Source organism: Simochromis diagramma, unplaced genomic scaffold, assembly GCF_900408965.1.
Source record: "Simochromis diagramma unplaced genomic scaffold, fSimDia1.1 OVJJ01000802.1, whole genome shotgun sequence".
NCBI classification, from domain to species: Eukaryota; Metazoa; Chordata; class Actinopteri; order Cichliformes; family Cichlidae; genus Simochromis; species Simochromis diagramma.
Window position 1 is genome coordinate 19,666,720 of NW_024387492.1, and position 23,446 is coordinate 19,690,165.

The following is a 23,446-nucleotide window of genomic DNA, read 5'->3' on the forward strand; positions in this document are numbered from 1 at the left end:
GACATGCTAAAAGAAGCCCAATAATATACCACGAGGTGTCTCTTTGAGTTAGTCGATGATGAACTGCTAGTTTTTGGGTCTCACCATGGGCCTGTACACAGCAGCTTTCCTCCTGGGAGCCTTGATCTCCACTGGTAAGTAGTACAACTACTATAGGGCATGTAAAGATGATTTTTCTTGTTATTTGTTTAGCTCTGTTTTCTTACATTTAAAAGATAAACAAGGGTTTGAGGTCTAAACCCTTACATCACAGGACAATGACTGACTAGCACTTTTTCCTCTTTCAGATGATGAAGAATAAAAATAACTCAGCCAAAGTAGAAAAATATATCCTCATTAGTTAAAACAGGTCTAATCCAAATTAATACAGAATTTGTTTAAATGTGGGTTTTTGGAATAAGATCAGGCAGTGCAATGAAGTTTTTTTTTTTTTTATGTTTACATTTTGGTTTACATTTAGTTTAAATAATGGAAAACTTTCAAGTGCTATAACTCAGCCACATAAAAAGCACAGAGCCTCATTTTTTCTAACAGTCGTTGGTCTAAACAGGTCGTGACAGACCACATCAGCACATTCAAAGCTATACTGTTGTTCAAGACTTGAATAATTAATTGAATTTGATAAATGTAAGTTTACATTAAAGTAATTGCAGGTAATTCTGTGTAATTTAGTTTATAAAGACTCAAAAAGTTGTGTGATTAGTGTGAAGGATGACTTTGTAATAATTTTGTAGCCTGTACACTGGTTCCTTTTAGTCAGATGACGCAAAATGGATTGTTTGGCTACACGATTTCCCGATAAACCCTCTAATCAGCAACCTTGACTGACTGACTGGACAAAACCTGCTTATTGAAAATGAATATATACTCTCTTTTAAAATATAACATTTGGGTACATAACAAAAAGGACAGTTAGTTATGTTAGATCACTGTTTAGTAATAATATTATTTAGCTGCTGCGCAAGGTGGAAAAGAAAAAAAAAACCTTTATCTAAAATTAAGTCTGACAGCATTTGTATTTTGCTGTTATGAGAACTGCTAGATTTGTAATGAAATGTATCTAATAGCAACAGACGATAAGTCCAATAGCACTCTTGATGTGGGAGTCTAAAGGTGACTTGCACTTTGGGTTTTATATTGATCTAACAAATAAGAAATGTTGAGCTTTCGAGATGCTGGTTTTGTTCCCTTCCACCCTTATGTTTCCTTGTGTTATTGCTAATTTCCCAAATTTAGCGATTTCCTAAAATGTGTTCCTAAGTGTACTGCATTCATTTTTATGTTAGTTTAATGAGTTAATAGACAAAGATTTAATTTATGCATCCAACAGAATGATTATATTTTTTCCTTTTACTCCTTTATACATGTAAGTCTAGCTAACATTTCTATGACTCCAGAGTCCACTGCCTACAGCCTATGACAGTGAAAAAGCTTAAATCCCAGAGACCTGACTGAATAATAACTGAATACACAAAAAGGTTTTTTAAAATATATTATTTTGTTGTATCTTAATAATAATAATAATAATAATAATAGTTGTTGTTATTATTAGCTTACATGTGCAACTTAAAACACTGTTTTAAGTTCACATCATCATCACAGACAGTGTTGTAGCAATCACAATAACTCAGTCTTTTTAGGGTTAAAAGCAGTATTATACTGGGGACTATAACTAGCACAGACTCTAAGTCCCTGCTTCAAACCAGCACTGTAGGGAAGCAAAATGGGCCAAATCATCAGTATACATTAAATGATTAATAAGAAGGTTACCCACCATACATGCAGTCTTACATTCATTTTACACAACAGAAAGATCATCGAGATACAAATTGAATATAATAGAATAGATAGATTCTTTTGTTTTATATTTTAAAAAATGAAATGTGAAGTCAGGTTTTACTCATCTTTGAGCCACACAACAAAGAAAACATTGATAAATGATGTAACTGATTTTTTGGGGGGGGTTTGGATGTGATTGATTGCAGTTGGTGGCAATGACGTGGAAGCCTACTCCAAAACTGAAGGTGCATGGATTATCTCACTGAATAAACGAGCGTATTCAGTTAACACTGTGGCTGACTGTGCCACCAAATGTGACACCGAAACATCTTTCACATGCAAGTAAGTTCACATCTCATTTCGTTCTGTGGATCAAAATGCTGCATATATATAGAATGTTATGTATATGCAAATACATTTTTTTCCAGTTTTAGCTCCTACTCCTGCCATTATCCATAGGGCTGCATTTTACCCTCCACATCTGCTCCAGTTGTTCCTTTAGCTCCTGGTCGTTTTCAGTTTTCTTGTGCTTCTTCTTCCTGATGTTGCTCTGCACTGGTATTGCCACATCTATCACAACTGTTCCTCATCATCATCTATCTTCAGCTGTATTTGTGGATGCTCCATGATTCAGGTTGTGGCTCTGAAACTCATTGATCCTTACACTCTTTCCACTGCTTGTAGAACCTGAAGGTGCCTCACAATGCAAGGTGGACACCCCCATGCACTGTGTGGAGTTTTTGTTTCTCGACATCAGCTGCATCTATTGCCTTGTGTGGCCAGTGTATTTTTCACACTGGGGATCTGATGACCAGTAAGCCGTATGTGTTTTTGACTGGGATCTTATTCCTACCATTATGCCTTGTACAGTGCAGGCACTCTAATATGGTTGTGTGAAGAATTGAGTTTGTAGGTTGTCAATCCAGGCGCCGTTCAGGGTGGTCTGCGTAGTTGTAAAGTCCTGTGTTGCAGCTCTATAGACCAGGAGCTGATGCTTCTGCTGTCTGTTGTATTTCCAATGCCATTCTGAGCTATTCTTGTGTATTGACTCATGTTTCTACTCAGTTTAGTTGCTATGATGCTTGAGAGGAGCTTCCGTATGTCTGTGGAAGGTTGCTGTGGTCTGGTGTTACTGTAGGTCCACCAGCCACTTGGCATTGGTGTGGTGTGGCACCTCTTTCTCACAGATGTTCTTTCAGTATTGTTCAGTTTCAACTCTGGGTGGGTCTGGCCCATGTTGTTATTCTCTTGTAGTTGGGAGTACGTCCTGGATTGGCTTCTTTTTTTTCTCCACTGGAGACTTCCTCTACTTGCATCCTTGATCTTATATGCAGGTGCTTCTAAGATTACTGTGGCAGTGTATATGAGCTCATCATCCCCATAATCAGTGATGCTGATGGTGGGGATGGGGTATAAAGCAATGTCATAACATCACATCTGCAAGCATCTCCTCTGATGGGACTGTTAACCAGGAGACTCGTGCTTTTGCTTGGGTGGCTACCTTGGCTACATATTTTCTCATTTCAGTAGATGCATCTGCCGTTGCAGGTGGCTGGGCAACATTTAGTTTGGATTCACTGCTCTCTTCTACGAGGGTTGGCTCAATATTTTCATACTGCTCACTGCTTTTCCCATTGTACTGTAGACTCTGGATCTCAAGCTTTGATAACAGCTTCTCTTGTAGTAATATAGCTTTAATAGCATGGTATTAATAGCTTTCTATTAATACCATGTTATCAATCCTTGTCCATGTATGTTCCAGTGGCCACCTCAACTCCTAATGTGTACTTAACTTAGATTTGCATAGCAACTTGCAAGAAATCAAACAACACCTCATTTTTTTCCTCACAGGTCTTTTGTCTATAATGAAAAGGACCAAGAGTGTTTGACAACACCAGCAAACTCTAAAACAGACAATGTCTTTCGCAGAAGCAGCACAGCTTTATATGAAAAAAATGGTAATGATCCAAATTTTTCTCTATGACTAAAACTAACACTAAAGCTTCTGTTTTCATGTTGTTCTTTCTGTCAGCTACAGTGACTAGTCTATTGTAGTTTACATGTTTTTTGTTTCCAATGCTTTTTGTTGACATTGTAGTTAATGTTATAAACACAGTAGAGGACTGAAAGTTAAACACTGCTGTAATTTAATTTAGTTTCATAAAACATCACAGAACTCAGATCAGATAAATTTTTACTATAGATAATGCGTGATAAACATCAATAAATCTATTTCTAGTCTTTTCTTTTCTTTTCTTTTCTAGCATATCTTCTGGAGTGTGTAAATGGAATAGGAAGAGATTACAGAGGAACAAAGTCCAGAACAAACTCAGGAAAGATCTGCCAAAGATGGGACTCAAACTACCCACACAGGCCAAAGTGTGTGTTTGCGTTTGATTTTGCATCATCATTTCATATCCTTCTATAGCTTTGTGAAATTTGTCCTTAATGTTTCTGCTGCAGTTTCACGCCGCAGAGCAACCCACTAGCAGATCTGGACTCCAATTTCTGCAGAAACCCTGATGGGGACAGCAATGGACCGTGGTGTTACACTACTGATGCTAACACCCGCTGGGAGCACTGCAACGTACCCAGCTGCTCTGGTAAGATTAATAAATCTCTGTGTTTGTTTTGTTTTGTTTTATTTCGCCAACATACATGTCTAATTGTCCTCTAGCAGCCATTTCTCTTTCAACAATCGCCATTTGGTTTTTAAATTATCTAATGTAGCTAATATGTGCAATCTAGGCACTACACAATGTTCTGAAATACTGATATGCAATATGGAAGAACGGTAATTATCATGCTATGATATTTCAGATAAATCAGTGTTTTTCCTTCACAGAGGAATGTATGGTCTGCAATGGTGAGAATTACAGAGGAAAAATCTCCACCACTGAAAATGGCTTCACCTGCCAACGCTGGGACTCCCAGAAACCTCACAACCATGGCTACAATCCTAGCACGTAAGACAACATGAGCAACACTTCAGTGAGCTTGTTGTGGACATTGAAAACATTTTCCAGAAGCTACGCTAAAGCTTAAATACTTCTATTTATGCTTTGTTGAGTCTTCCACTAAAGTATCTGGAGGAGAACTACTGCAGAAACCCAGATGGAGATCCCCGACCATGGTGCTTCACCACTAGCTCATCCAAACGGTGGGACTTCTGCTCCATACCGCGCTGCAGTAAGTCCTCACGTTTAATGAGGATAAGAATTTCACAATATTGGAAAATTTGGTGCACCACTGATGTTTGTTGCCAGACCCCACAGGTCTCTATTGCATTGACATTTGATAGCTGTTGAGGCCATTTATGTAGTTAACTCCTTATTAGCTTTAAGAAACCAGTCTGTAATTATTTGAGCTTTGTAACATGGTGTGTTATCTTGCTGGAAGCAACCATGATAAGAAGTGTACACTGTGATCATAAGGAGATCAACATGTTCAGAAAAAAAAAGTTTGATCATTAGTTTGAACTTCAGTAGGTCACACTGATCATATCTGTATGCTTAAATGCTTTGTGTTGCTGCCATGTGATTGGCAAATTATTTCTCTTAACAATCAACATAATGCACTGCGTACCCTGTTGTATACCTAGGGGACTGCCTGTTTAATCCCATTTCCTGTACAGAACCAATCAAAACTGGCTCAATATTCATTTCATATTCATTTCATTTATTTCAGAAAATCAATTTAAATACAACTGAAATTTCCACCATTTAATAGGGGTTTCCTTCTTTGATGTAAACCTCAAATGCACCTGCAGTTTCTAGACAACAATGTAAACAAAGCATTCAGAAATCCATGTTGAATGAATATTTCTGCTCAAAGCAACATCACCCACTGCAAGAACCCACCAGCTTTAAAAGTACAAGTCAGTGGAAATATAACAGAAAAAGAATTTAAATATGTAGAAACAATAAACAGTTTTTATAGCATCTTTCAGAATCGAGTTTAAAACATGCTTTTTACAGATAATAAAGAGAGTGCAGATGTTTGACATCTTTTTTTATGACTTCTCTATACAATCCATCTTGTCTTCTTTTCTCAGCTACTGAACCTCCCACCATCATCCCAGAGGTGGACTGTGTCACCAATGAAGGTTTAGCATACCGAGGAACAATTGCTGTTACGGAGACTGGCAAAACGTGCCAGAGCTGGTCGGCTCAGACGCCACAAATACACAACCGAACTCCACAAAACTATCCCTGCAAGTAAGAGCTAAACCTGAAACCAGTGTCAGCCTTTAGTGATTTAATATGGTAAACAAAATATTAGTGGCACAGTTCAACTTTTTCATTAATAGCTTTTAGATCTATTGTAGAACTTCATGATCCACATGATAAAGGTAGAAAATGAGAGAGAAGAGGGCAGTAAGTGAATAAGGAAGTGCAGAGAAATAGAAACAAAGAAATGAAGGCAGCTATGAAAGAGGATAAAGAGTGGAAAGGCATTTAGTCCAGATATCTATTGAGGTATGGAGAGGCCTAGGGTGAGAAGGCAGATTAGTTTTTAACCAGATTGTTTAACTCAAATGATCGAGAGTAAAATGATGCCTGAGGAATGGAGAAGATGTTTACTGGTACTAATTTTTAAGAACAAGGACTATGGGCAGAGCTGTAGCAGCTGGAGTGGCGCAAGGTTGATCAGCCATTTCATGAAGCTATGGGAAAGTGCTAGGTTAAGAAAAGAGAGTCGAGGATCAGTCAGCAGCAGTATGGCTTCATGCTGTGAAAGAGCACCGTAAATGGGATGTTGCTACAGAAAGCATGCTGCTGAGAGAGGAACAGTCATCCTGTATATCAAATACTCAGTACTGTCTCCAAATTTCTGAAAACAAAGTTAAAAACTTGAACTTTAAAATAAATTTTTGTATTATTTCCTTTGTCAGTGTAAACAATCCACCATTGACAAACTGAGATGGTTTGAACTGTGGAGTATGACCACTGTGCTTGTACTAAAAAGAAAAAAAAGAAGAATGTCTATTGTTGACTCTTACTCAATAACCTGTTTTTGGTTTAAGGACCCTGGTAAAAGTATCACATGAAATCTGAAAGATGATCACGCATTTTTGTGTTTTTCTGTGTTTATCTTTGTCAGAGGTCTAGACAATAACTACTGTCGCAACCCTGACAATGAAAGGAGGCCCTGGTGCTACACAACTGACCCTGACACTCGCTGGGAGTACTGCAATGTGACACGGTGTGGGAATGAAGCTGCACCAGGTATAATATTAGTCAACTTATTCCTTCTTTTAAAGTCAGCTTCATCTTCTCAAAATGTAGCCAGGAATGTTCTTCCTTTCTTTACCTTTTGCTGCAGATGATCCAGTGATCCCCCCAGATGCAGAAAACTGCTATGAAGGGAATGGTTTCAGTTATCGGGGCATAACATCAGAGACCGTCAGTGGGAAAAAATGTCAGAGATGGAGCTCCATGACTCCTCACAGACATGAGAAAACTCCAGAGACCTTCCCAAATGCGTAAGGATCAAATACATTTTACACACAGCAGAATTCTATACAGGCAGAAGAGCGTCCTGACATTTTTGAGAAACCTACTGCATAATGACAAAACAATCCACAATTTGTCTAGAGATTAATTATTGTACTTTACTTGGACTTTTGGGAGAGGAATGCTAAGGATTCTAGCTACTCAATAGCCCTGGGTCTTCTTTGGCAAATTTTTCATTTCTTGATGCACAAAATGTTGGTGAAATCTCTCCTTTCCAGATGTGCAAGGTGCCAATTCCATAGGCACTGATTTACCCCGACACCATCAGAAATGCAGGCCTTTGAACTGAGTGCTGATAACAAGCCGGGAGGTCCCTTATCTGGCCTTGCCTTTTATAAACAGGGATTCTCCAGATTCTCTAAATATTTTGATGATGTTATCTACTATAGATGATGAAATATTGAAAGTCTTCACAATTTTACTCAAGGAATATTATCCTTAAGTTGTGCCACAATTTCTACCACTTGCTTTTCCATGTTGCTCCTGATACATTTGAAGTGAGTTGTTGTTTTGTTTCACGAAATAGAAAAATGTCTCAGTTTAAATATTCAGTGTGTTTTCTATGTCCTATTATAAATAAAATATTGAACTTATCTGGATTGGGATTTATTTTTGCAAATCATTTTGTCCTGTTTATCTTTAATTTTATAACTTTTTTCTTCAACTTACTTAAGAACCATAGACAAAACTGTTCTGAACACCTACTGTGTTGTAGGTCAAAATATACTGATGACAAATACTCGTAAAAAAAAAGTAGCAGCTAGAAAGGCTACATAGGCTAATATTTGTTCTAAGCATGATGTGCCAGTTGATTTGTTATATGATAAATGAGCCAGCAGAGATTTATAGTCCTCCTGAGGTTTGACTCCAGGAGAAAAAAGTATGTTGTTTTGTGGGTCGATATCCTAATGTTCCAGATCTACCTTTCAACAGAGACCTCAGTAGAAATTGGTGCAGGAACCCTGATGGAGATCAAGCTCCTTGGTGTTACACTACAGACCCCTCAGTTCGCTGGGAGTACTGCAACTTGGAGAAATGCCCTACGAAACCTTCAGGAACCACTCGTCCTCAACCACAGGAGCCCTCCACTAACACCCAGACACCAGCAGAAAGAGGTAAATCAACCTTTTTAAAAATGTGGATTTGCCAACATTTTGCTTGCTTGTCAGTTTTTTTGTCAGTTCTTTCACTTTTCCTGGTTCTCTGCTGCTGTTTTAGACTGCAAGATTGGAAGTGGAGAAACATACCGAGGTCCAACTTCTGTTACTGTGCTGGGTGTGACCTGCCAGGCGTGGAGCGCTCAGACTCCTCATGAACACAGCAGCTTCACTCCAGAGACTCATGCCAACAAAGGTCTGGAAGGCAATGTAAGTGTGTGGGTGTTGCTATATAAACACTTTGGGGAAAGGGCAGAACTCTTTGTTTTTTCTCTAGCCATCTAACTCTCCCCCTCTGTCCACTCCCAGAGCTGCAGAAACCCAGACGGTGATGTGAATGGACCATGGTGCTACACTACAGACAGAAACAAAAAATGGGACTACTGCCAGATCTCCGACTGTGGTTTGTATATTCAGTATATTTTATTTGTATTCGCAATAATACTCCATCACTGTGACTCTACAGTAGCTCAGTCACAACTGCAGACTGCAGTGATAACCAGTGTTGGACAAGTTAGAATAGAATAGAATATTTTATTGTCACTGTTACAAGAACAATGGAAAGCAGTTTGGCATCTCTCCATGTGTGTGGAGTACACAATAGCGTAAGTATTTACACAATAACAGACAAATTTACATTTACATAAGAAAGATATGTACAAGTTATACATGCACCTGCAAACATACACGCACATACAGTGGCTTGCAAAAGTATTCGTCCCCCTTGAACTTTTCCACATTTTGTCACATTACAGCCACAAACATGAATCAATTTTATTGGAATTCCACGTGAAAGACCAACACAAAGTGGTGTACACGTGAGAAGTGGAACGAAAATCATAAATGATTCCAAACATAAACTGCTATTATTGTGTTTGCTGTGAGCTCTCTCGGCAAGTAGAAGGGTCTACACTGAACCATCATGTATTCTATGTCCGGGCAGCAGTGGACGACTTTAACTGTGTTGTTGGTGCACCAGTTATTGTTTACAAACACTAGCAGACCTCCTCTGCGTTTCTTAGCGGACTCTTTGTTCCTGTACACTCTGAACGTAGCGTGGCCCGCTAGCTCAATCGCAGTGTCTGGGGTAAAAGAGTCCAGCCAAGTCTCTGTGATGATCATAACACAGTAATCCAGACAGCCCGAGGTGATCCGCTGTCGTAGCTCATCCATCTTGTTATTTAGTGACCATGAGTTGGTGAGGAAGAGACTCAGAATAGCCGGCCTGTGTGGGTTAGCACGTAGCCTAGCCTTCAGCCCAGCTCTCTTCCCTCTCTTCTGTTTCCTGTGCCTCCGTCGCCTACGCCACTTCAGCGGTGGTATGGTGAAATTAGAGTCTGTGACCCTCCGGATCTCAGGGGGAATTGAGCCCCAGTCATTGTCAGCGAAGGTGTGCAGGTTTTTGTGGTTTAGAACCACAAGCAGTTCAGTTTTACTGTACTGCATATGTGCTCCTGCATATCGGAGTAAAAGTGAAACAAAAATACACAAAATAAAACCGCTAAGTTGAGTAGAGCGCCGGGCCACTGCGACTGCTCGCGCCGCCATCTTAAAACATAAAGTTACTTTGAAAAAGTAATTCATTATAGTTACTAGTTACTTCTTCAAAAAAAGTAACTGAGTTAGTAACTGAGTTACAAAATTCTAAAAGTAATTAATTACTTGAAAAGTAACTATTGTGTAACTTAAAAAACCTGTTTAACCCTCTGGGGTCCAGGGAATAATTGGCCATTTTTAACCACTTTTGATTTTACCTCTACATTTCACCTTTAATACAATATGTCAAAATGAAAACATAACTGAGACACATGAGGTTGTGCTGAAAAGAATGAGACCAAACAAGGCAAAGTAAATAGTTTTTAACACAATTTATCTAAAATCAGACAAAAAATGTAAAATCTGAGTAGAAAAAGTTATTATTATTATTATTATTATTATTTACTGTAACAACCACAAACATGTTTAATGAATCATATTTCATAACTTTAAATGTAAATATAAATCGTCAATTTTAAAATCCTATGCACAAGTTTTTACAAACAACAAGTTATTTGCATCCATTTACCTTTTACCCTCTTTTTTTATAACCATTTCAAACTATTTACAGAACAATCAGGCGTTCTGCATTCAATAAGATGCCACACAAATTATTTGTGCCACTCCTAAAAAATAAATTCTGTCCACTATAAAGGAGAACATCACAGCCTGATACCTGCAGACAGCAGTCACCTCATTGTTCTGACACACAACACAAATCTATCCACAACACTACACACTAACTACACAAGACAACACATTAACTACACACTCCAAACACGCTAAATGTCACAAATCTCTCACATCTCAAAACTCTCTCTCTCTCTTTTTCTTCTCTCTCTCTCTCTCTCTCTCTCTCTCTCTCCTAAAACTCCCCCCTCTTCCTAAACAACCAAATGTCATGTTGCCATATCATTTTTTGATTGGTCGACATTGTGCATTTTTCCACCAACACGAAAGGGCAGGGTTTTTTTTGTTTTTGTTTTGTTTTGTTTTGATCATAAGCTCAGAGTGCTTGCTAGCTCTGTGCTTAGACAGTAAACGTGACAAAACTATTCAGGAAAAACGCCGAGTATATATTGTTTATCATGACTCTGGTTTTACGTGGCCTATCAACATAATTAAAAACTGGTATATGTCACCTTGTTGCTTTGTCATCTTGAAGTGGTCATGTGATCAGCTTACCACGACTACTTTATTCTTCCTCAGTGAAACACCTGCTTAGCTCCAGGTGTACCAAAAAGTGATCGTTGAGCAGAAAGTGATTGCCGTCCGCGGGAGCGCGCAGCTGCTTAAAGCTGTAGCGCCCAGATTACTTACAGCTACTTCCGTGCAACTGATATAAGGTGCGGTAAGCTGAACACAGCTTCAACCGTCTGTTTGTTGAAAAATAGTAACGCGACCACACCGCATTTTGTTGTTAGTAACGGTAACAGTGTTGTAACGATATAAATAGTAATTAGTTAGATTACTCGTTACTGAAAAAAGTAATGCTGTTAGTAACGCCGTTACTGGTAATAACTCTTGTCAACTCATTCAGTTTCAACAGAATTTCTTTTGTCCGTTCAATTTTCCTGTGGCTGACAAGGGTGTTAAGATTTCTGTCCATTAGTTAATTCCTCAAAACTTGAAGCTAACTTTGTCTTTTTTTGCTTCACTGGTCTTGTGAGAATTCATGACAATAAATCATTACCTTGCAGCTGGACTGGAATGTGGAACGCCAGCTGTCAAACCAAAACGCTGTTTTGGTCGTATTGTCGGCGGCTGTGTATCGAAGCCTCACTCATGGCCCTGGCAAATCAGCCTCCGGACCATGTAAGGATATAACACCAAAGAGTTACATTTTTAAAATAGTCTGAATTTCCCTAACAGATATGCAGAGTTATCCAGAAATTTAAATTATTTTGATAGAAAAATATACACAAGTTTTTTTTTGTTCACTTGTTTTTTGTTTAGTTGTTTTTGTTTTTACTGAGGTATTAGGTCTGACTAATAATAAAAATGAATTATTAAAATTCAGACTGAAAATAATATATACATGAACTAGTTTTTTACCATCATTCTGAGACAAGATATTTCTAATTTTAGAGATATTGTGTAAATGCAGGAAGGCAGTCCTACGCATTTGTTTAATGAGTGTGTCAAAAATGACTCCAAGATTCTTCACAGTGTTACTGATGGACAAGGTAACAAGATGAAATGTGGTGTCTAACCAAACATGGTGTACCTTGCATGATGAATACAATAACCTTAGATTTAGAAGCAGAAAATTAGAAATGATTTATATCAGTTGTCTGATAATTTTCTTTATTTGTCAGTTCACTTTTTACCATTGTTGCCTCTTAATATCTGTATTTTTTGAAGCAAGCTGTTACAGTTCATCTGTACATTTTGAACTAAATGTCTGTTTTTCTACCAGTACGGGAACCCATTTTTGTGGAGGAACACTGATCCATCCTCAGTGGGTCGTGACTGCTAATCACTGCCTTGAGAGGTCAGAAGAGAGCCACCATTAAGACCTAAAATCAAACTCTGCAATAACTCAAATCCTAAATAATTAGTGCCTGTGTTTCTACATGTTATACAATATAGGTCAAGCCGCCCTTCATCCTATAAGGTGCTCCTGGGTGTCCACACAGAACTCGCCAATGAGGTATCAAAGCAAGAGAGGAGACTTGAGAAAATAGTGAAGGAACCAAATGGAGCGGACATTGCTTTGCTCAAACTAGAGAGGTCAGTATGGGTCTAATTATCCCTCATCAACTACAAATAGAAATTGTGTTAAATACTACAGCAATTGGAAAACTGGATCAGTCAAATTCATCCATAAATTTGGTCACAACATATATAACTGTAAGCATGTAAGCATAACTGTAGAAACAGAATAGTCCAAGATTATTTAATGAGTGAATGTCATAATGTGACATGTGCAATATTTTTGTCTTAGTGGAATTACCATCCCACATTACAGCCACAAACATGAATCAATTTGATTGGAATTCCACGTGAAAGACCAACACAAAGTGGTGAACACGTGAGAAGTGGAATGAAAATCATACATGATTCCAAACATCTTTTACAAATAAATAACTGAAAAGTGGGGTGTTGAAAGCTGTTGAAAGGATAAAGTTGTGGTATATCAGTGGTTAGAAATACCATTATTACTTTAGGATTAGTTTAACACAAAGTCAGGGCAGACCAGGGAGCATTGCTGTGAGTCACAGTGCTCAGCATAAAAGTCCTTTCACATCGGACGCAGGATGTGCTGTTAATGCTAACTAAAAGCAAAGGATCCAGAATTTGTTGCACTGGCTGCTGAGCTCTGTGGGTTTTTGCAGCAGCTCTACCTGTACTAGATGCACCTGCTCCTTGTCGTTTCTATCTCTGACTTTATGTCCTCTACAAGAGTTTCTGGTTTTTTTTGCTAGTTCTTCAAATGTTCAATAAAAACATCTATGCTAATTCATAATGAAGAAAGCTTTGTAATGAAGACTGTCATTTACAAAACCCTGCCTCCCCCCGCGGTCCGCAGCGCTGCTGAAAAGGCTGTGGAAGTCCCTGTATTTGGTGACACAGAAATCACCAAACTCGGACGACCACAGACTGTTTTCCTTCGTGGTGATGAAGGAAAACGCTGGGTTGGCATGTAAAAGGGCATTTATTCCCTTCAAAGACCTGCAGTTCAAAAAAAGCGCCCCTCCACAGCCAAACCCATCTGTTCTCTGATTGGATTGTTACATTTGTGATTGACATGACATTGACCAATCAGATGAAAGGAAGAAAAATAGGGTCAAAATTCGTACTTGTAACTTGCAGGGGTTTTTTTTGGCTAAGTCCACACACAAATCTTTTTTACGCACACACAAATCTTTTTTACGCACACACAAATCTTTTTACACATACAAATCTTTTTTACACATACAAATCTTTTTTACGCACGCACAAATCTTTTTCACACATACAAATCTTTTTCACACATACAAATCTTTTTACACATACAAATCTTTTTTACACATACAAATCTTTTTTACGCACACACAAATTCTTTTTACACATACAAATCCTGATTTACAAGTACAAAATATTTATGACCACATTTTGAGCCCATAGAACTCCAATCAAATTGATTCATGTTTTTGGCTGTAATGTGACAAAATGTGGAAAAGTTCAAGGGGGCCGAATACTTTTGCAAGCCACTGTATATATATACATATTGCTTTTTCTTCTTTGTGTATTGTTTTCTATACTTTTGCAACTTAGTGGACCTGCTACCCATTCCCAGTTTGGAATGGGAACTGTGGGTCTCTGTATCTTCTCCTTCTCTTCATACTTTGGAGATATCCCATCACTGGCTGCTTTATTTTTTGGATTTGCACAGAATTCATGCAATTTTGTATGTAGGACCACATTGCCCATTCACTTGGAAGCTCAGGTGGTTGGACAGCCTTCCCAGTGTAGACTTCAAAGCTGTGAATGCCGTCTAATATTGTTGTGACTTAGAAGAGGCTAAATCTTGTCTCACCACCCATATCCTCTGTGGCTTGGCAGCTGTTGTCCCTGAAATAGAGAAAACATTTGATGGTCTCTCACCGTGCAAGAGGCATCACATCAGCAACATGTGAAATGTGTACAAATCTTTGCACAAATAAATGAAATAAAATATAATTACACATAAACACACTGTCAGCAAAGTCTTCCTCAAAAGTACCCTTTACAGCACAACATTGTCTACATCTTTTACACTTACACGTGTTCATGTGTTTTTAATTTGCTCTTTATGTCACAGTAAATATTATAACTAGGACACTCTTACCTTCGTACGTCCACCATTTGTTCCTATTGCTATGTGTCAGAAAAGAATACCCCATCTTCATGCTTCATAGTGGCCCCCATATGTTATTGGACTGAAATTTGATGCTTCTCAATGTATGAATATATGTTGTGTGTGCGTTTTCAGGCCTGTGCTAATAAACGACAAAGTACAGCCTGCTTGTCTGCCAGAAAAGGACTACATAGTGCCCAGTGGAACAGAGTGTTATGTTACTGGATGGGGAGAGACTCAAGGTAGGTCACATTTATGTGTGCTATTGTCGTTATTTGTGAGAATTATCTGAATTCCTGATCAATTTGTATAAATTTGTATAAATAAATACATAAATACAATGCAAAGTGTCTGGTTATGTTGTTTAAACCAATTTTGATCATGTTTTTGCTTACTAACTCACGATGCATTATAGATAATAAACTTAAAAAACTCATTTACAAGCTTTAGAAATTCAACACTGAGCAGATTAATATGAAATACAATCAGGTCTTGTTTTGTAAAATCCTCTGCAAGATGTAATGAAAGCTTTTCACCACAAAGTGGCACTGTTTAACCAGAGCGTTTTTACTTAGCCCAACCAGCACTTTAATCTTCTGATTGAAACAATTTTGTACTCCTACCTTACAGGACAACTTATAAACAATTCTTCTATGTTTAGTTTTAAAAATAAGTTTGTGATCTTTTAACTATACCCCACATCATTATTATGTACAAATGTTGAGTAAACTCTGGCTTGAATGGTGCTGATACTGTATGTCGCTTTGAAATACAATGCACAGGTGCCTTGGACATAACATTGTAGCTGTTTAATCATTTATAGAATCTTTTCCACTTTGTTCAAACAAAGTAGCTTTTTTAAGACAAAAATTACCTTTAAGGAGACATAAAGACCAGTGCAATAGAACCAACATACAAGAAGTTGATAATAGTATTTGTTTTTATGCAAACAACAGCCACTGGTTTAAACATGTCTTATCATAATGACAAGGAGGATAACCGCTGAGAATTGTGTCTGCAGGTACGGGAGGTGACGGCACCCTTAAGGAAGCTGGTTTCCCTGTGATTGAGAATAGGGTCTGCAATCGCCCAGCATACCTGAACGGCAGAGTCAAAGATCATGAGATGTGTGCTGGAAATATCGAGGGAGGAACAGACAGCTGCCAGGTACAATTTTTTTTAAAATATGTTTACAGTAGAACAGTTCACCATACATGAGAAAAGATTTCATAAAGTTAGAGTACTTTGGATTTAGAAGTTCTTTCAACAATCAACTATTAAACTCACAACACATTAAAAGTCATTCTAAAATATTAGAAAATTGCAGACTGATAAATTAAAGCTACCAAAATCAAATCAAATCAAACATTCAAACCAGGAAAAATGTGATTTTACAAACATGTTAAAGTGTTTTGAGTCCTCTGTTATCACACACAGAAAAAAATATCTAATCAACACTAGACAGATGTTTGAACTTCTTTTATCTGTTATGCATGTAAATTTTCCATATTAACAGTAAATATTTAGATGGTTATTTAGATGATTTATATCGAGATATAAAGAACTGTGATGACAATGAGTACCTGATGGTTGTTTTAGTAACTGGAATATTGACTAAACATTTCTCTGATACTTGTTTGAATTAAACCTCCACTTATTTGTAGCATTGATTAAACATGGAAAAAGCGACCCAATTTTAAAATTATATTAACATGAATGTGTTTTGTGGCACACTCATGTTATCAGTGGGGTGCCAAACATAAGGCACGGGGGCCAGGATAGTCCTGAAGAAGACTCAAATCCAACCCACTGGACAATGATAGAAAATGTGAACGAGTGTATCAATTCTGAACTTTTAACTGTAATTTAATAAGACTGCTCACCCCCATTCATAGTACACCAACATAATTTACTAACAGGAACAAGTAAATAAGAGGAAAGTTCCTGTTTTGGGGTCTAGAGTAAATTCTGTAATTTTACTAATTTATTATTTTTTCATTTTTTTATTTTATTTTATTGTCTGGCCTGCCTAAAAGGTAAAGGACTCAAGTCAAATGTGTTAAATAAATCTTACTATCCCACTTTTTCAATGTATATAGTCAACAACAAATATAGTAGAAGGGCTATTTCCAATGCCTTAATTAGTCTTCTGTTATATTTTTTAAATGAGCCACTGGCCAAACAATTCCTCTGTTTCTTCTCTGTTAGTTTTGCCAGCAGTTAACCTCAACGGCAACAAAAGCAGCTAGTGTGTGAATTGAACAGTAAAATATATGTATATGTGTGTGTTTTCTCCTTGTAGGGTGACAGCGGTGGTCCTCTAGTGTGTTATTCGCAAAACAGGTTTGTCTTGCAGGGCGTCACATCCTGGGGTCTGGGCTGTGCCAATGCCATGAAACCTGGCGTCTACGCTCGAGTGTCTAAGTTTGTGGACTGGATAGATAGAACCATCAAAACCAACTAAACTGCAATGTGGTTATTGAGGATCTTAACATATATACACTGTTCTGCTCTGATATTACAAGCACTGCTGTCTGATGTGGATACACTATAAACAGCGCATGTTACTGGTTAAAAAAAAAAAAGAAGGACAATGAACAATAAATGAAATTTGGAAAAACAATACTTAAATGAAACAAGGAAATTATACAAATATTAAAAATGTACTTCCTTGTGTTTGGGTGAAATAAAATGTAATCATTCAGTAGTCGTTTCCCTGTTTTTCATCTGATCTTCAGACTTCAGAAGATTCTTCATTTGATGATTCTCTTCTTGGCTCCGCTTTTTCCTGAGAGAGAGAAAACATTTTGACACTACACCCACAAATAATGCATAGTAAATGTCTATTGAGATAAGTTTCCTTATCAGTTACAATGAAACTTTAGTACAGATTTTCTTTGAATTTTACTTAAGTTTTACAAAAAGAAGTGATGAAAAACAAATGCTAATTGTAATGCCTTTAAAAAGTAATATGAACTCAGAAGAAGGATTACTTTACTCATTAATATAACAAGTTATACACAGTGCTCTTCATATGGACCTCTGGACTAATACTTTAGCTGTACTCAGTAAACGGGATTCTGAATGTGTTATCACCGAAAAACCTGTGACATTTTACCAATTAGGGAACTCAATATCATCAATGGTTTCAGGGAGAGGTACTCCTTTGGTTTCAGGAAGTAACAGCACCAAACCTCCAGCTATGATTGCCACAGCGCCTGTACCAAAACAAGATGCAGATAATGTCAGTGTAATTGCAAAATTATTTTAATTATTTCCTACAAAAAAAGCTAAAGACTTTTCAATTTCAGATATTGTTCTGTTTTTTAAATTTAGTGTGTAATAATCACACTTAGGCTACTAAAAATATATATTTCTGACTCAAATTGTTGTTGATTAAAAACTAAATAAAAAGCTTTTAACATCTTTGTAATAAAATATCGAATGAATAAACAATTATCACTTTTTAAAACACTCATGAGCTCCTACAAAAGCATTAAAGGAACTGGTATCAGTATAAAACATTCTCTGAGCATTTTAGTTAAACATTAGCTAAAAATATTACATTTAATGAATTACTTGAATTATTCACTCCATCGAATCGAAACATAGTGATGCTATATTACTACTATATTACTACTTACTACTTTATTTCATAAATAGTGTCACTACTTTGTGAAATTATATCTGATCCATTTGTTTTTCCTTGTTAGGATCTGTTATTAAGAGTACATTATTAACATTCTGTGGATGTTTTTGAAAAGGTAAATCTATGAACTTGATTTGTTACCTTTTAAAACCCAGTTACTAATTTTATTTAAAAAAATTAATAGTTGCTATTTATTTTTATTATATTAAATATGGATAAAATATATAATATGTTATTAATTAATTACAATGAACAAAACTACTTTTCTGCCATTTTAAGCCTAACTATTACATTGCATGCATGTTTGAATATATCATTAGGTAATTGTGTAGTTTTTATCCTTGTAAATGTGTTTTATTTATCATATACATTCTACAGAAGAAATCCTATACAGCCCATACGGAAAATCTCTGACATATTTCCCCCAAATCTTAATTTTAAAAGTTTTCATCAGTATTTTTCTGGCAACCCATCGGCAAAGTAATATTATGCTTTTAGGGGTTTTGTTTGTTTGGTTTTGTTTTGATTCTAGTAACATCTATGTGATTTGGTGAGAGTAAACACCTTTAAAGCAAATGTCAAAATAGATACATTTCTCTAACATTAGTTCATCCATCCATCCATCCATTCGCTTCCGCTTATCCTTTTCAGGGTCACGGGGGGCGCTGGAGCCTATCCCAGCTGTCTTAGGGCAAGAGGCGGGGTACACCCTGGACAGGTCGCCAGTCTGTCGCAGGGCCAACACACAGGGACAGACAACCATTTGCACTCACATTCACTCCCGCATTCACATTAGTTGAGCTATGTACATAAAATACAGAATATTTTTTGTACATAAAATACAGAATATTTTTTGTATGTATTTTGTCTGTAGATTCATCCTTTTCCAAAATATATTAGTGGCAATGTAGAGCACAGTCCTTAACATTCTTAAGAATTCAGCCTGAGAAGACATAAATATGAGGTTTTGCGCCTTTCATCTAGTATTTAACCTTTTTTTTTTTCATATACATGCTTACTGGTAAACATTATAAACCCACCAAAGATGATGAGTGGCAGTTCCAGCCAGATAGCAGCCAGTCTGTACAGCAGGAATGAGGACACAATGCCTCCAACATCACACAGAGTAGAACAAACAGACACTGCCAGGTTCCTGTATTCAGTCAAAATGATGGAGAGATAAACACAATTTCCTGGTTATAACTTCAGCAGGTTATAATTAGTTTCCTCACCTGACAAATGTGGGGTAGAGCTCTGTGTTAACAAACACCACCATCTCAAAGGCCATGGTGATCCCCAACCGACCGATACAGGCAACCGCTGTCTTTAACCCGAACAAGCCTGAGATACACACAGGAAGTCAATAACCAATGGGTACCAGGGTGGTGACCATGTCTGTGTTTTCTGTACAGTCTATGCATAAAACTCACTGTCAGGAATGAAAGCAGCAATGAAGCAAGAAGCTCCAGCTACAATATTCGCAGTGGCGAATGGGAGACGCCGGCCAATACGTTCAATGGTGAAGAGGATAAGGAAGGCGGCAGGAAATTCCACCAAGCCAGAAATGAGAAAGTCAATGTAGACGTTTCCTCCTGCTATCCCCAAGCGCATGACGAGGCCTTGATAAACCACAGCACTGGTGAACCTGTGCACAACAAACACAGAGGTTCAGCATCACCTGCATGTAGGCAAAAAGCGTGTGTGATTTCAGGCAAGTCTCACCAGTTGAACATGAGGATGAAGGTGTGCTTTCTCATTTTTGGAGTTCTGATTAGGTCCAGCAAAGAGGCAGAGGTAGACTCACCTTCACCATCAGCCAGTGACTGGGAAATAAAAACATGGAAATGTGAGATTAAAGCAGGATTAAAAAGTGTCATAAAATAATGGTAGAAATAAGCAGTTAATAGGTCTTAATGTTTCCTGTTAGTGGAAATGAAATGTTAGACAATAGTTTTGGTGATTTTCTTTGTCTTTGTCAACAAATTCCATTAAATACTAAAGTCAGCAGTAAACTGATAAACATATTTGGTGAATATATTGTTCCTTTAGTCATTGCTATCCATAAACTCTTAAATTGTTCTGTAAGTGAACTATTTAATCGGCCTACCTCCGTATTCTTGGACAGTGTCCTGTGGTTCTCTCTGGCCACGGCTTCAGTGATCTTCAAAGCTTTGGAGGAACGGTTCTGAGAGATGAGCCACCTCGGAGACTCTGGGATAAACCTGAGAAACAAAGAAGTGTCTAAAGGTGCAAGTCTGTAGATAAAAATCTTAACTGAAAAGATTTATACATTATTTAGGTGATGAGGAGCTTTTTAACTCCCTGGAAAGTGACTATGGTAAATATGCATATGCATAAGAAAATGGTTATTATTATGGAACAAGTAATTAAACCAGCATATTAAGCTCATAGCTCTTTTGCACATAAATCTATTTAATACTTAAATTTTTTTGTCTCCATGTATTTATTCATGATATTTTTATTTTATCTATTTGTACATATTAACCGGCATCTGCGTGTGGACAGCAGAGAAAGAATTTCATTGTACAGAGAGAAGCTTTTTCTTTGCACACATGACAATAAACACTTTGAATCTTGAATCTGAAACCACAGCAGGAGAGGAAGAAGTACTACATCTCTGTCCACCTTGCTGACTTCCATAACCTTACTTCTTGCTTTACTATTTAAAGGCCAGAGTGCTTCCTGCATCAGCACAGAACAAAAGCAATGAGATACATCATATAAACCATAGTCCCAAAGATAATGGGCAGTTTTCGTTTTCCTTTTACTATAATAAATTTAGTGGGAAAATCTATTTTGATCAAAAAGGGAAGCACCATCTTATGCTAGAAGTAGTGTAAGTCTTGTTTCCTGATCCAAACTCACATGCTACTTTATTAGGTAACCTGCATATATGCCTATTTGTGCAATTATCCAAACAACTTGCAGTAGTGCACAAAATCCTTGATTAGTATCCAATTGATTAGTATCCAAATGTGTGTGCTAGGTAAGCCAAAAACAGGTTTGAGGGTCTTTTCGAGACAGAGGCGAGGCTGCCATCTTGCGCCATCGGCCCCTCTGGCCAATGGGCAATATTGATAACACTATTATGTGAAAAAATGACATAGAGTGCTGGACATTTCTGAACAAGTACAGATCTAAAATTTTTCATGAGAGTGATGAAAAAGTGACTAGTAGTTCATTTCAAGTGAGCATTTTTTTCTGGATAATAATAATAATGGATTGGATTTATATAGCGCTTTTCAAGGCACCCAAAGCGCTTTACAATGCCACTACTCATTCACTCTCACATTCACACACTGGTGGAGGCAAGCTACAGTTGTAGCCAAAGTGCCCTGGGGCAGACTGACAGAAGCGAGGCTGCCATATCGCGCCATCGGCCCCTCTGGCCAACACCAGTAGGCGGTAGGGTAAAGTTTCTTGCCCAAGGACACAACGACCAGGACAGAGAGCCCGGGGATCGAACCAGCGACCGAACCGGCGACCTTCCGGTTACAGATACGCTTCCCAACCCCCTGAGCCATGGCAGTCCACATGGCGTGATTGGTAGTCCAATGCCTTGCCCCCGACTCCCTAACCCTTACTCTGGTGCAATGATTGCCTCAGAGATCAGGCGATCCGCATGCTGAACACTGGAATATTCATATATTCATATATACATATATATGAAGGTGACGCACTGTCATAAATGCCACTGGTCATTTATGAGCGCAAAGGCAGGCACAGACAGTGATCTGTTTTTGTTTGACATTGTGATTTTTTTTCTTTTTGTTTGTTTGGTTTTTTACCAGTAATAACACACGAAGAGCACGTAGGGCACAGCGAAGGTGACCTGGAGCCAGCGCCAGTCTGTGATAAAGTAGGCGAGCAAAGGAAGGATGAGGAGACCCACACTGAAGAACATCTGGTACAAGATACCCACTGTTCTCCTGTACTTCACACCAACAATCTCTGTGACTAACAGAGGGACAGGAATGGTATTAAAAGTAAGACAATTTTGTTAGAAACAAAACAATATGACATGCAAAAATAACACAAGTACATAAATTACACAAATGTAAGAAAATTCTTGCATTATTCACCAAAAAATAATTTGAAAATGTATGATCAAAAGTTAGGCCGTGTCATTTCTACACAGTTAGTTATGAAGATGCCTCAGAGCAAATCAATTTCAGAAAACATGGAGATGATTACGCAGCACATATGAGGTCATCCAGCCTCCTTTGACACTGAAGCCAAGGATGGTCCTGAACACAAGGATGGAGATGTAGTTTGGCGCTATAGCCACTGCGATCCCTGCTACTGCATTCAAAATGTTGGACACCAAGAAACTGATCTGCCTGCCAAACCTGCAGAGTGAAATGGAAAATACATCAGGTGGGGATTTGTTGAATGAATATTATTTTGAAAATAATATATTCACTCCAGGACACATCAGAGCCACAAGTCTAGCCACAAGAGGCCTGCAGGAGTGTGCTTAGTCATACCACACAAACATACCTTCATGTGTTTCAGGGGTGTTATAGTTATATTTTTCTATAAAACACAGTTGTAATTATACAGGGTGGGCCATTTATATGGATACACCGTAATAAAATGGGAATGGTTGGTGATATTAAAGTCCTGTTTGTGGCACATTAGTATATGTGAGGGGGCAAACTCCTCAAGATGGGTGGTGACCATGGTGGCCATTTAGAAGTCGGCCACCTTGGATACAACTTTTGTTTTTTCAATAGGAAGAGGGCCATGTGACACATCAAACGTATTGGTAATGTCACAAGAAAAACAATGCGGTGCTTGGTTTCAACGTGGGCCAGTTGAATGGCCCCCAAGGTCTCCCGATCTGACCCCCTTAGACTTTTATCTTTGGGGTCATCTGAAGGCAATTGTCTATGGTGTGAAGATACGAGATGTGCAGCACCTGAAACTACGGACACTGGATGCCTGTGCTGGCATTTCTCCTGCG

General features: G+C 37.9%; 2 protein-coding genes across 3 annotated transcripts in view; one reads left to right on the forward strand and one right to left on the reverse strand.

The window, feature by feature from the left end:
- Nucleotides 1–17,383, forward strand: plg (plasminogen). Its single transcript, XM_040018473.1, has 19 exons — nt 1–134; nt 1,986–2,121; nt 3,631–3,737; nt 4,044–4,158; nt 4,243–4,382; nt 4,625–4,745; nt 4,850–4,968; nt 5,834–5,996; nt 6,883–7,007; nt 7,105–7,264; nt 8,229–8,410; nt 8,514–8,662; nt 8,762–8,855; nt 11,689–11,803; nt 12,408–12,482; nt 12,581–12,721; nt 14,946–15,052; nt 15,832–15,977; nt 17,113–17,383. The coding sequence occupies exons 1-19, from the start codon at nt 86–88 to the stop codon at nt 17,272–17,274; spliced, it is 2,406 nt and encodes an 801-aa protein (XP_039874407.1). The 5' UTR covers nt 1–85; the 3' UTR covers nt 17,275–17,383.
- The window catches only part of LOC120725510 (solute carrier family 22 member 2-like), an 18,292-nt gene continuing 12,169 nt past the window's right edge, over nt 17,324–23,446 (reverse strand). The window contains exons 4-12 of one of the 2 annotated variants that reach the window (XM_040018475.1): nt 22,675–22,829; nt 22,269–22,437; nt 20,567–20,681; nt 20,182–20,282; nt 19,890–20,104; nt 19,692–19,800; nt 19,500–19,612; nt 17,929–18,028; nt 17,324–17,598 (exon numbers count right to left, since the gene is read on the reverse strand). In XM_040018475.1, the coding sequence (XP_039874409.1) occupies nt 17,508–17,598; nt 17,929–18,028; nt 19,500–19,612; nt 19,692–19,800; nt 19,890–20,104; nt 20,182–20,282; nt 20,567–20,681; nt 22,269–22,437; nt 22,675–22,829 (1,168 nt within the window). In that variant the 3' untranslated portion in view covers nt 17,324–17,507. The remainder of the gene's footprint in view (nt 17,599–17,928; nt 18,029–19,499; nt 19,613–19,691; nt 19,801–19,889; nt 20,105–20,181; nt 20,283–20,566; nt 20,682–22,268; nt 22,438–22,674; nt 22,830–23,446) is intronic. The other variant, XR_005694128.1, reaches the window with a different exon arrangement.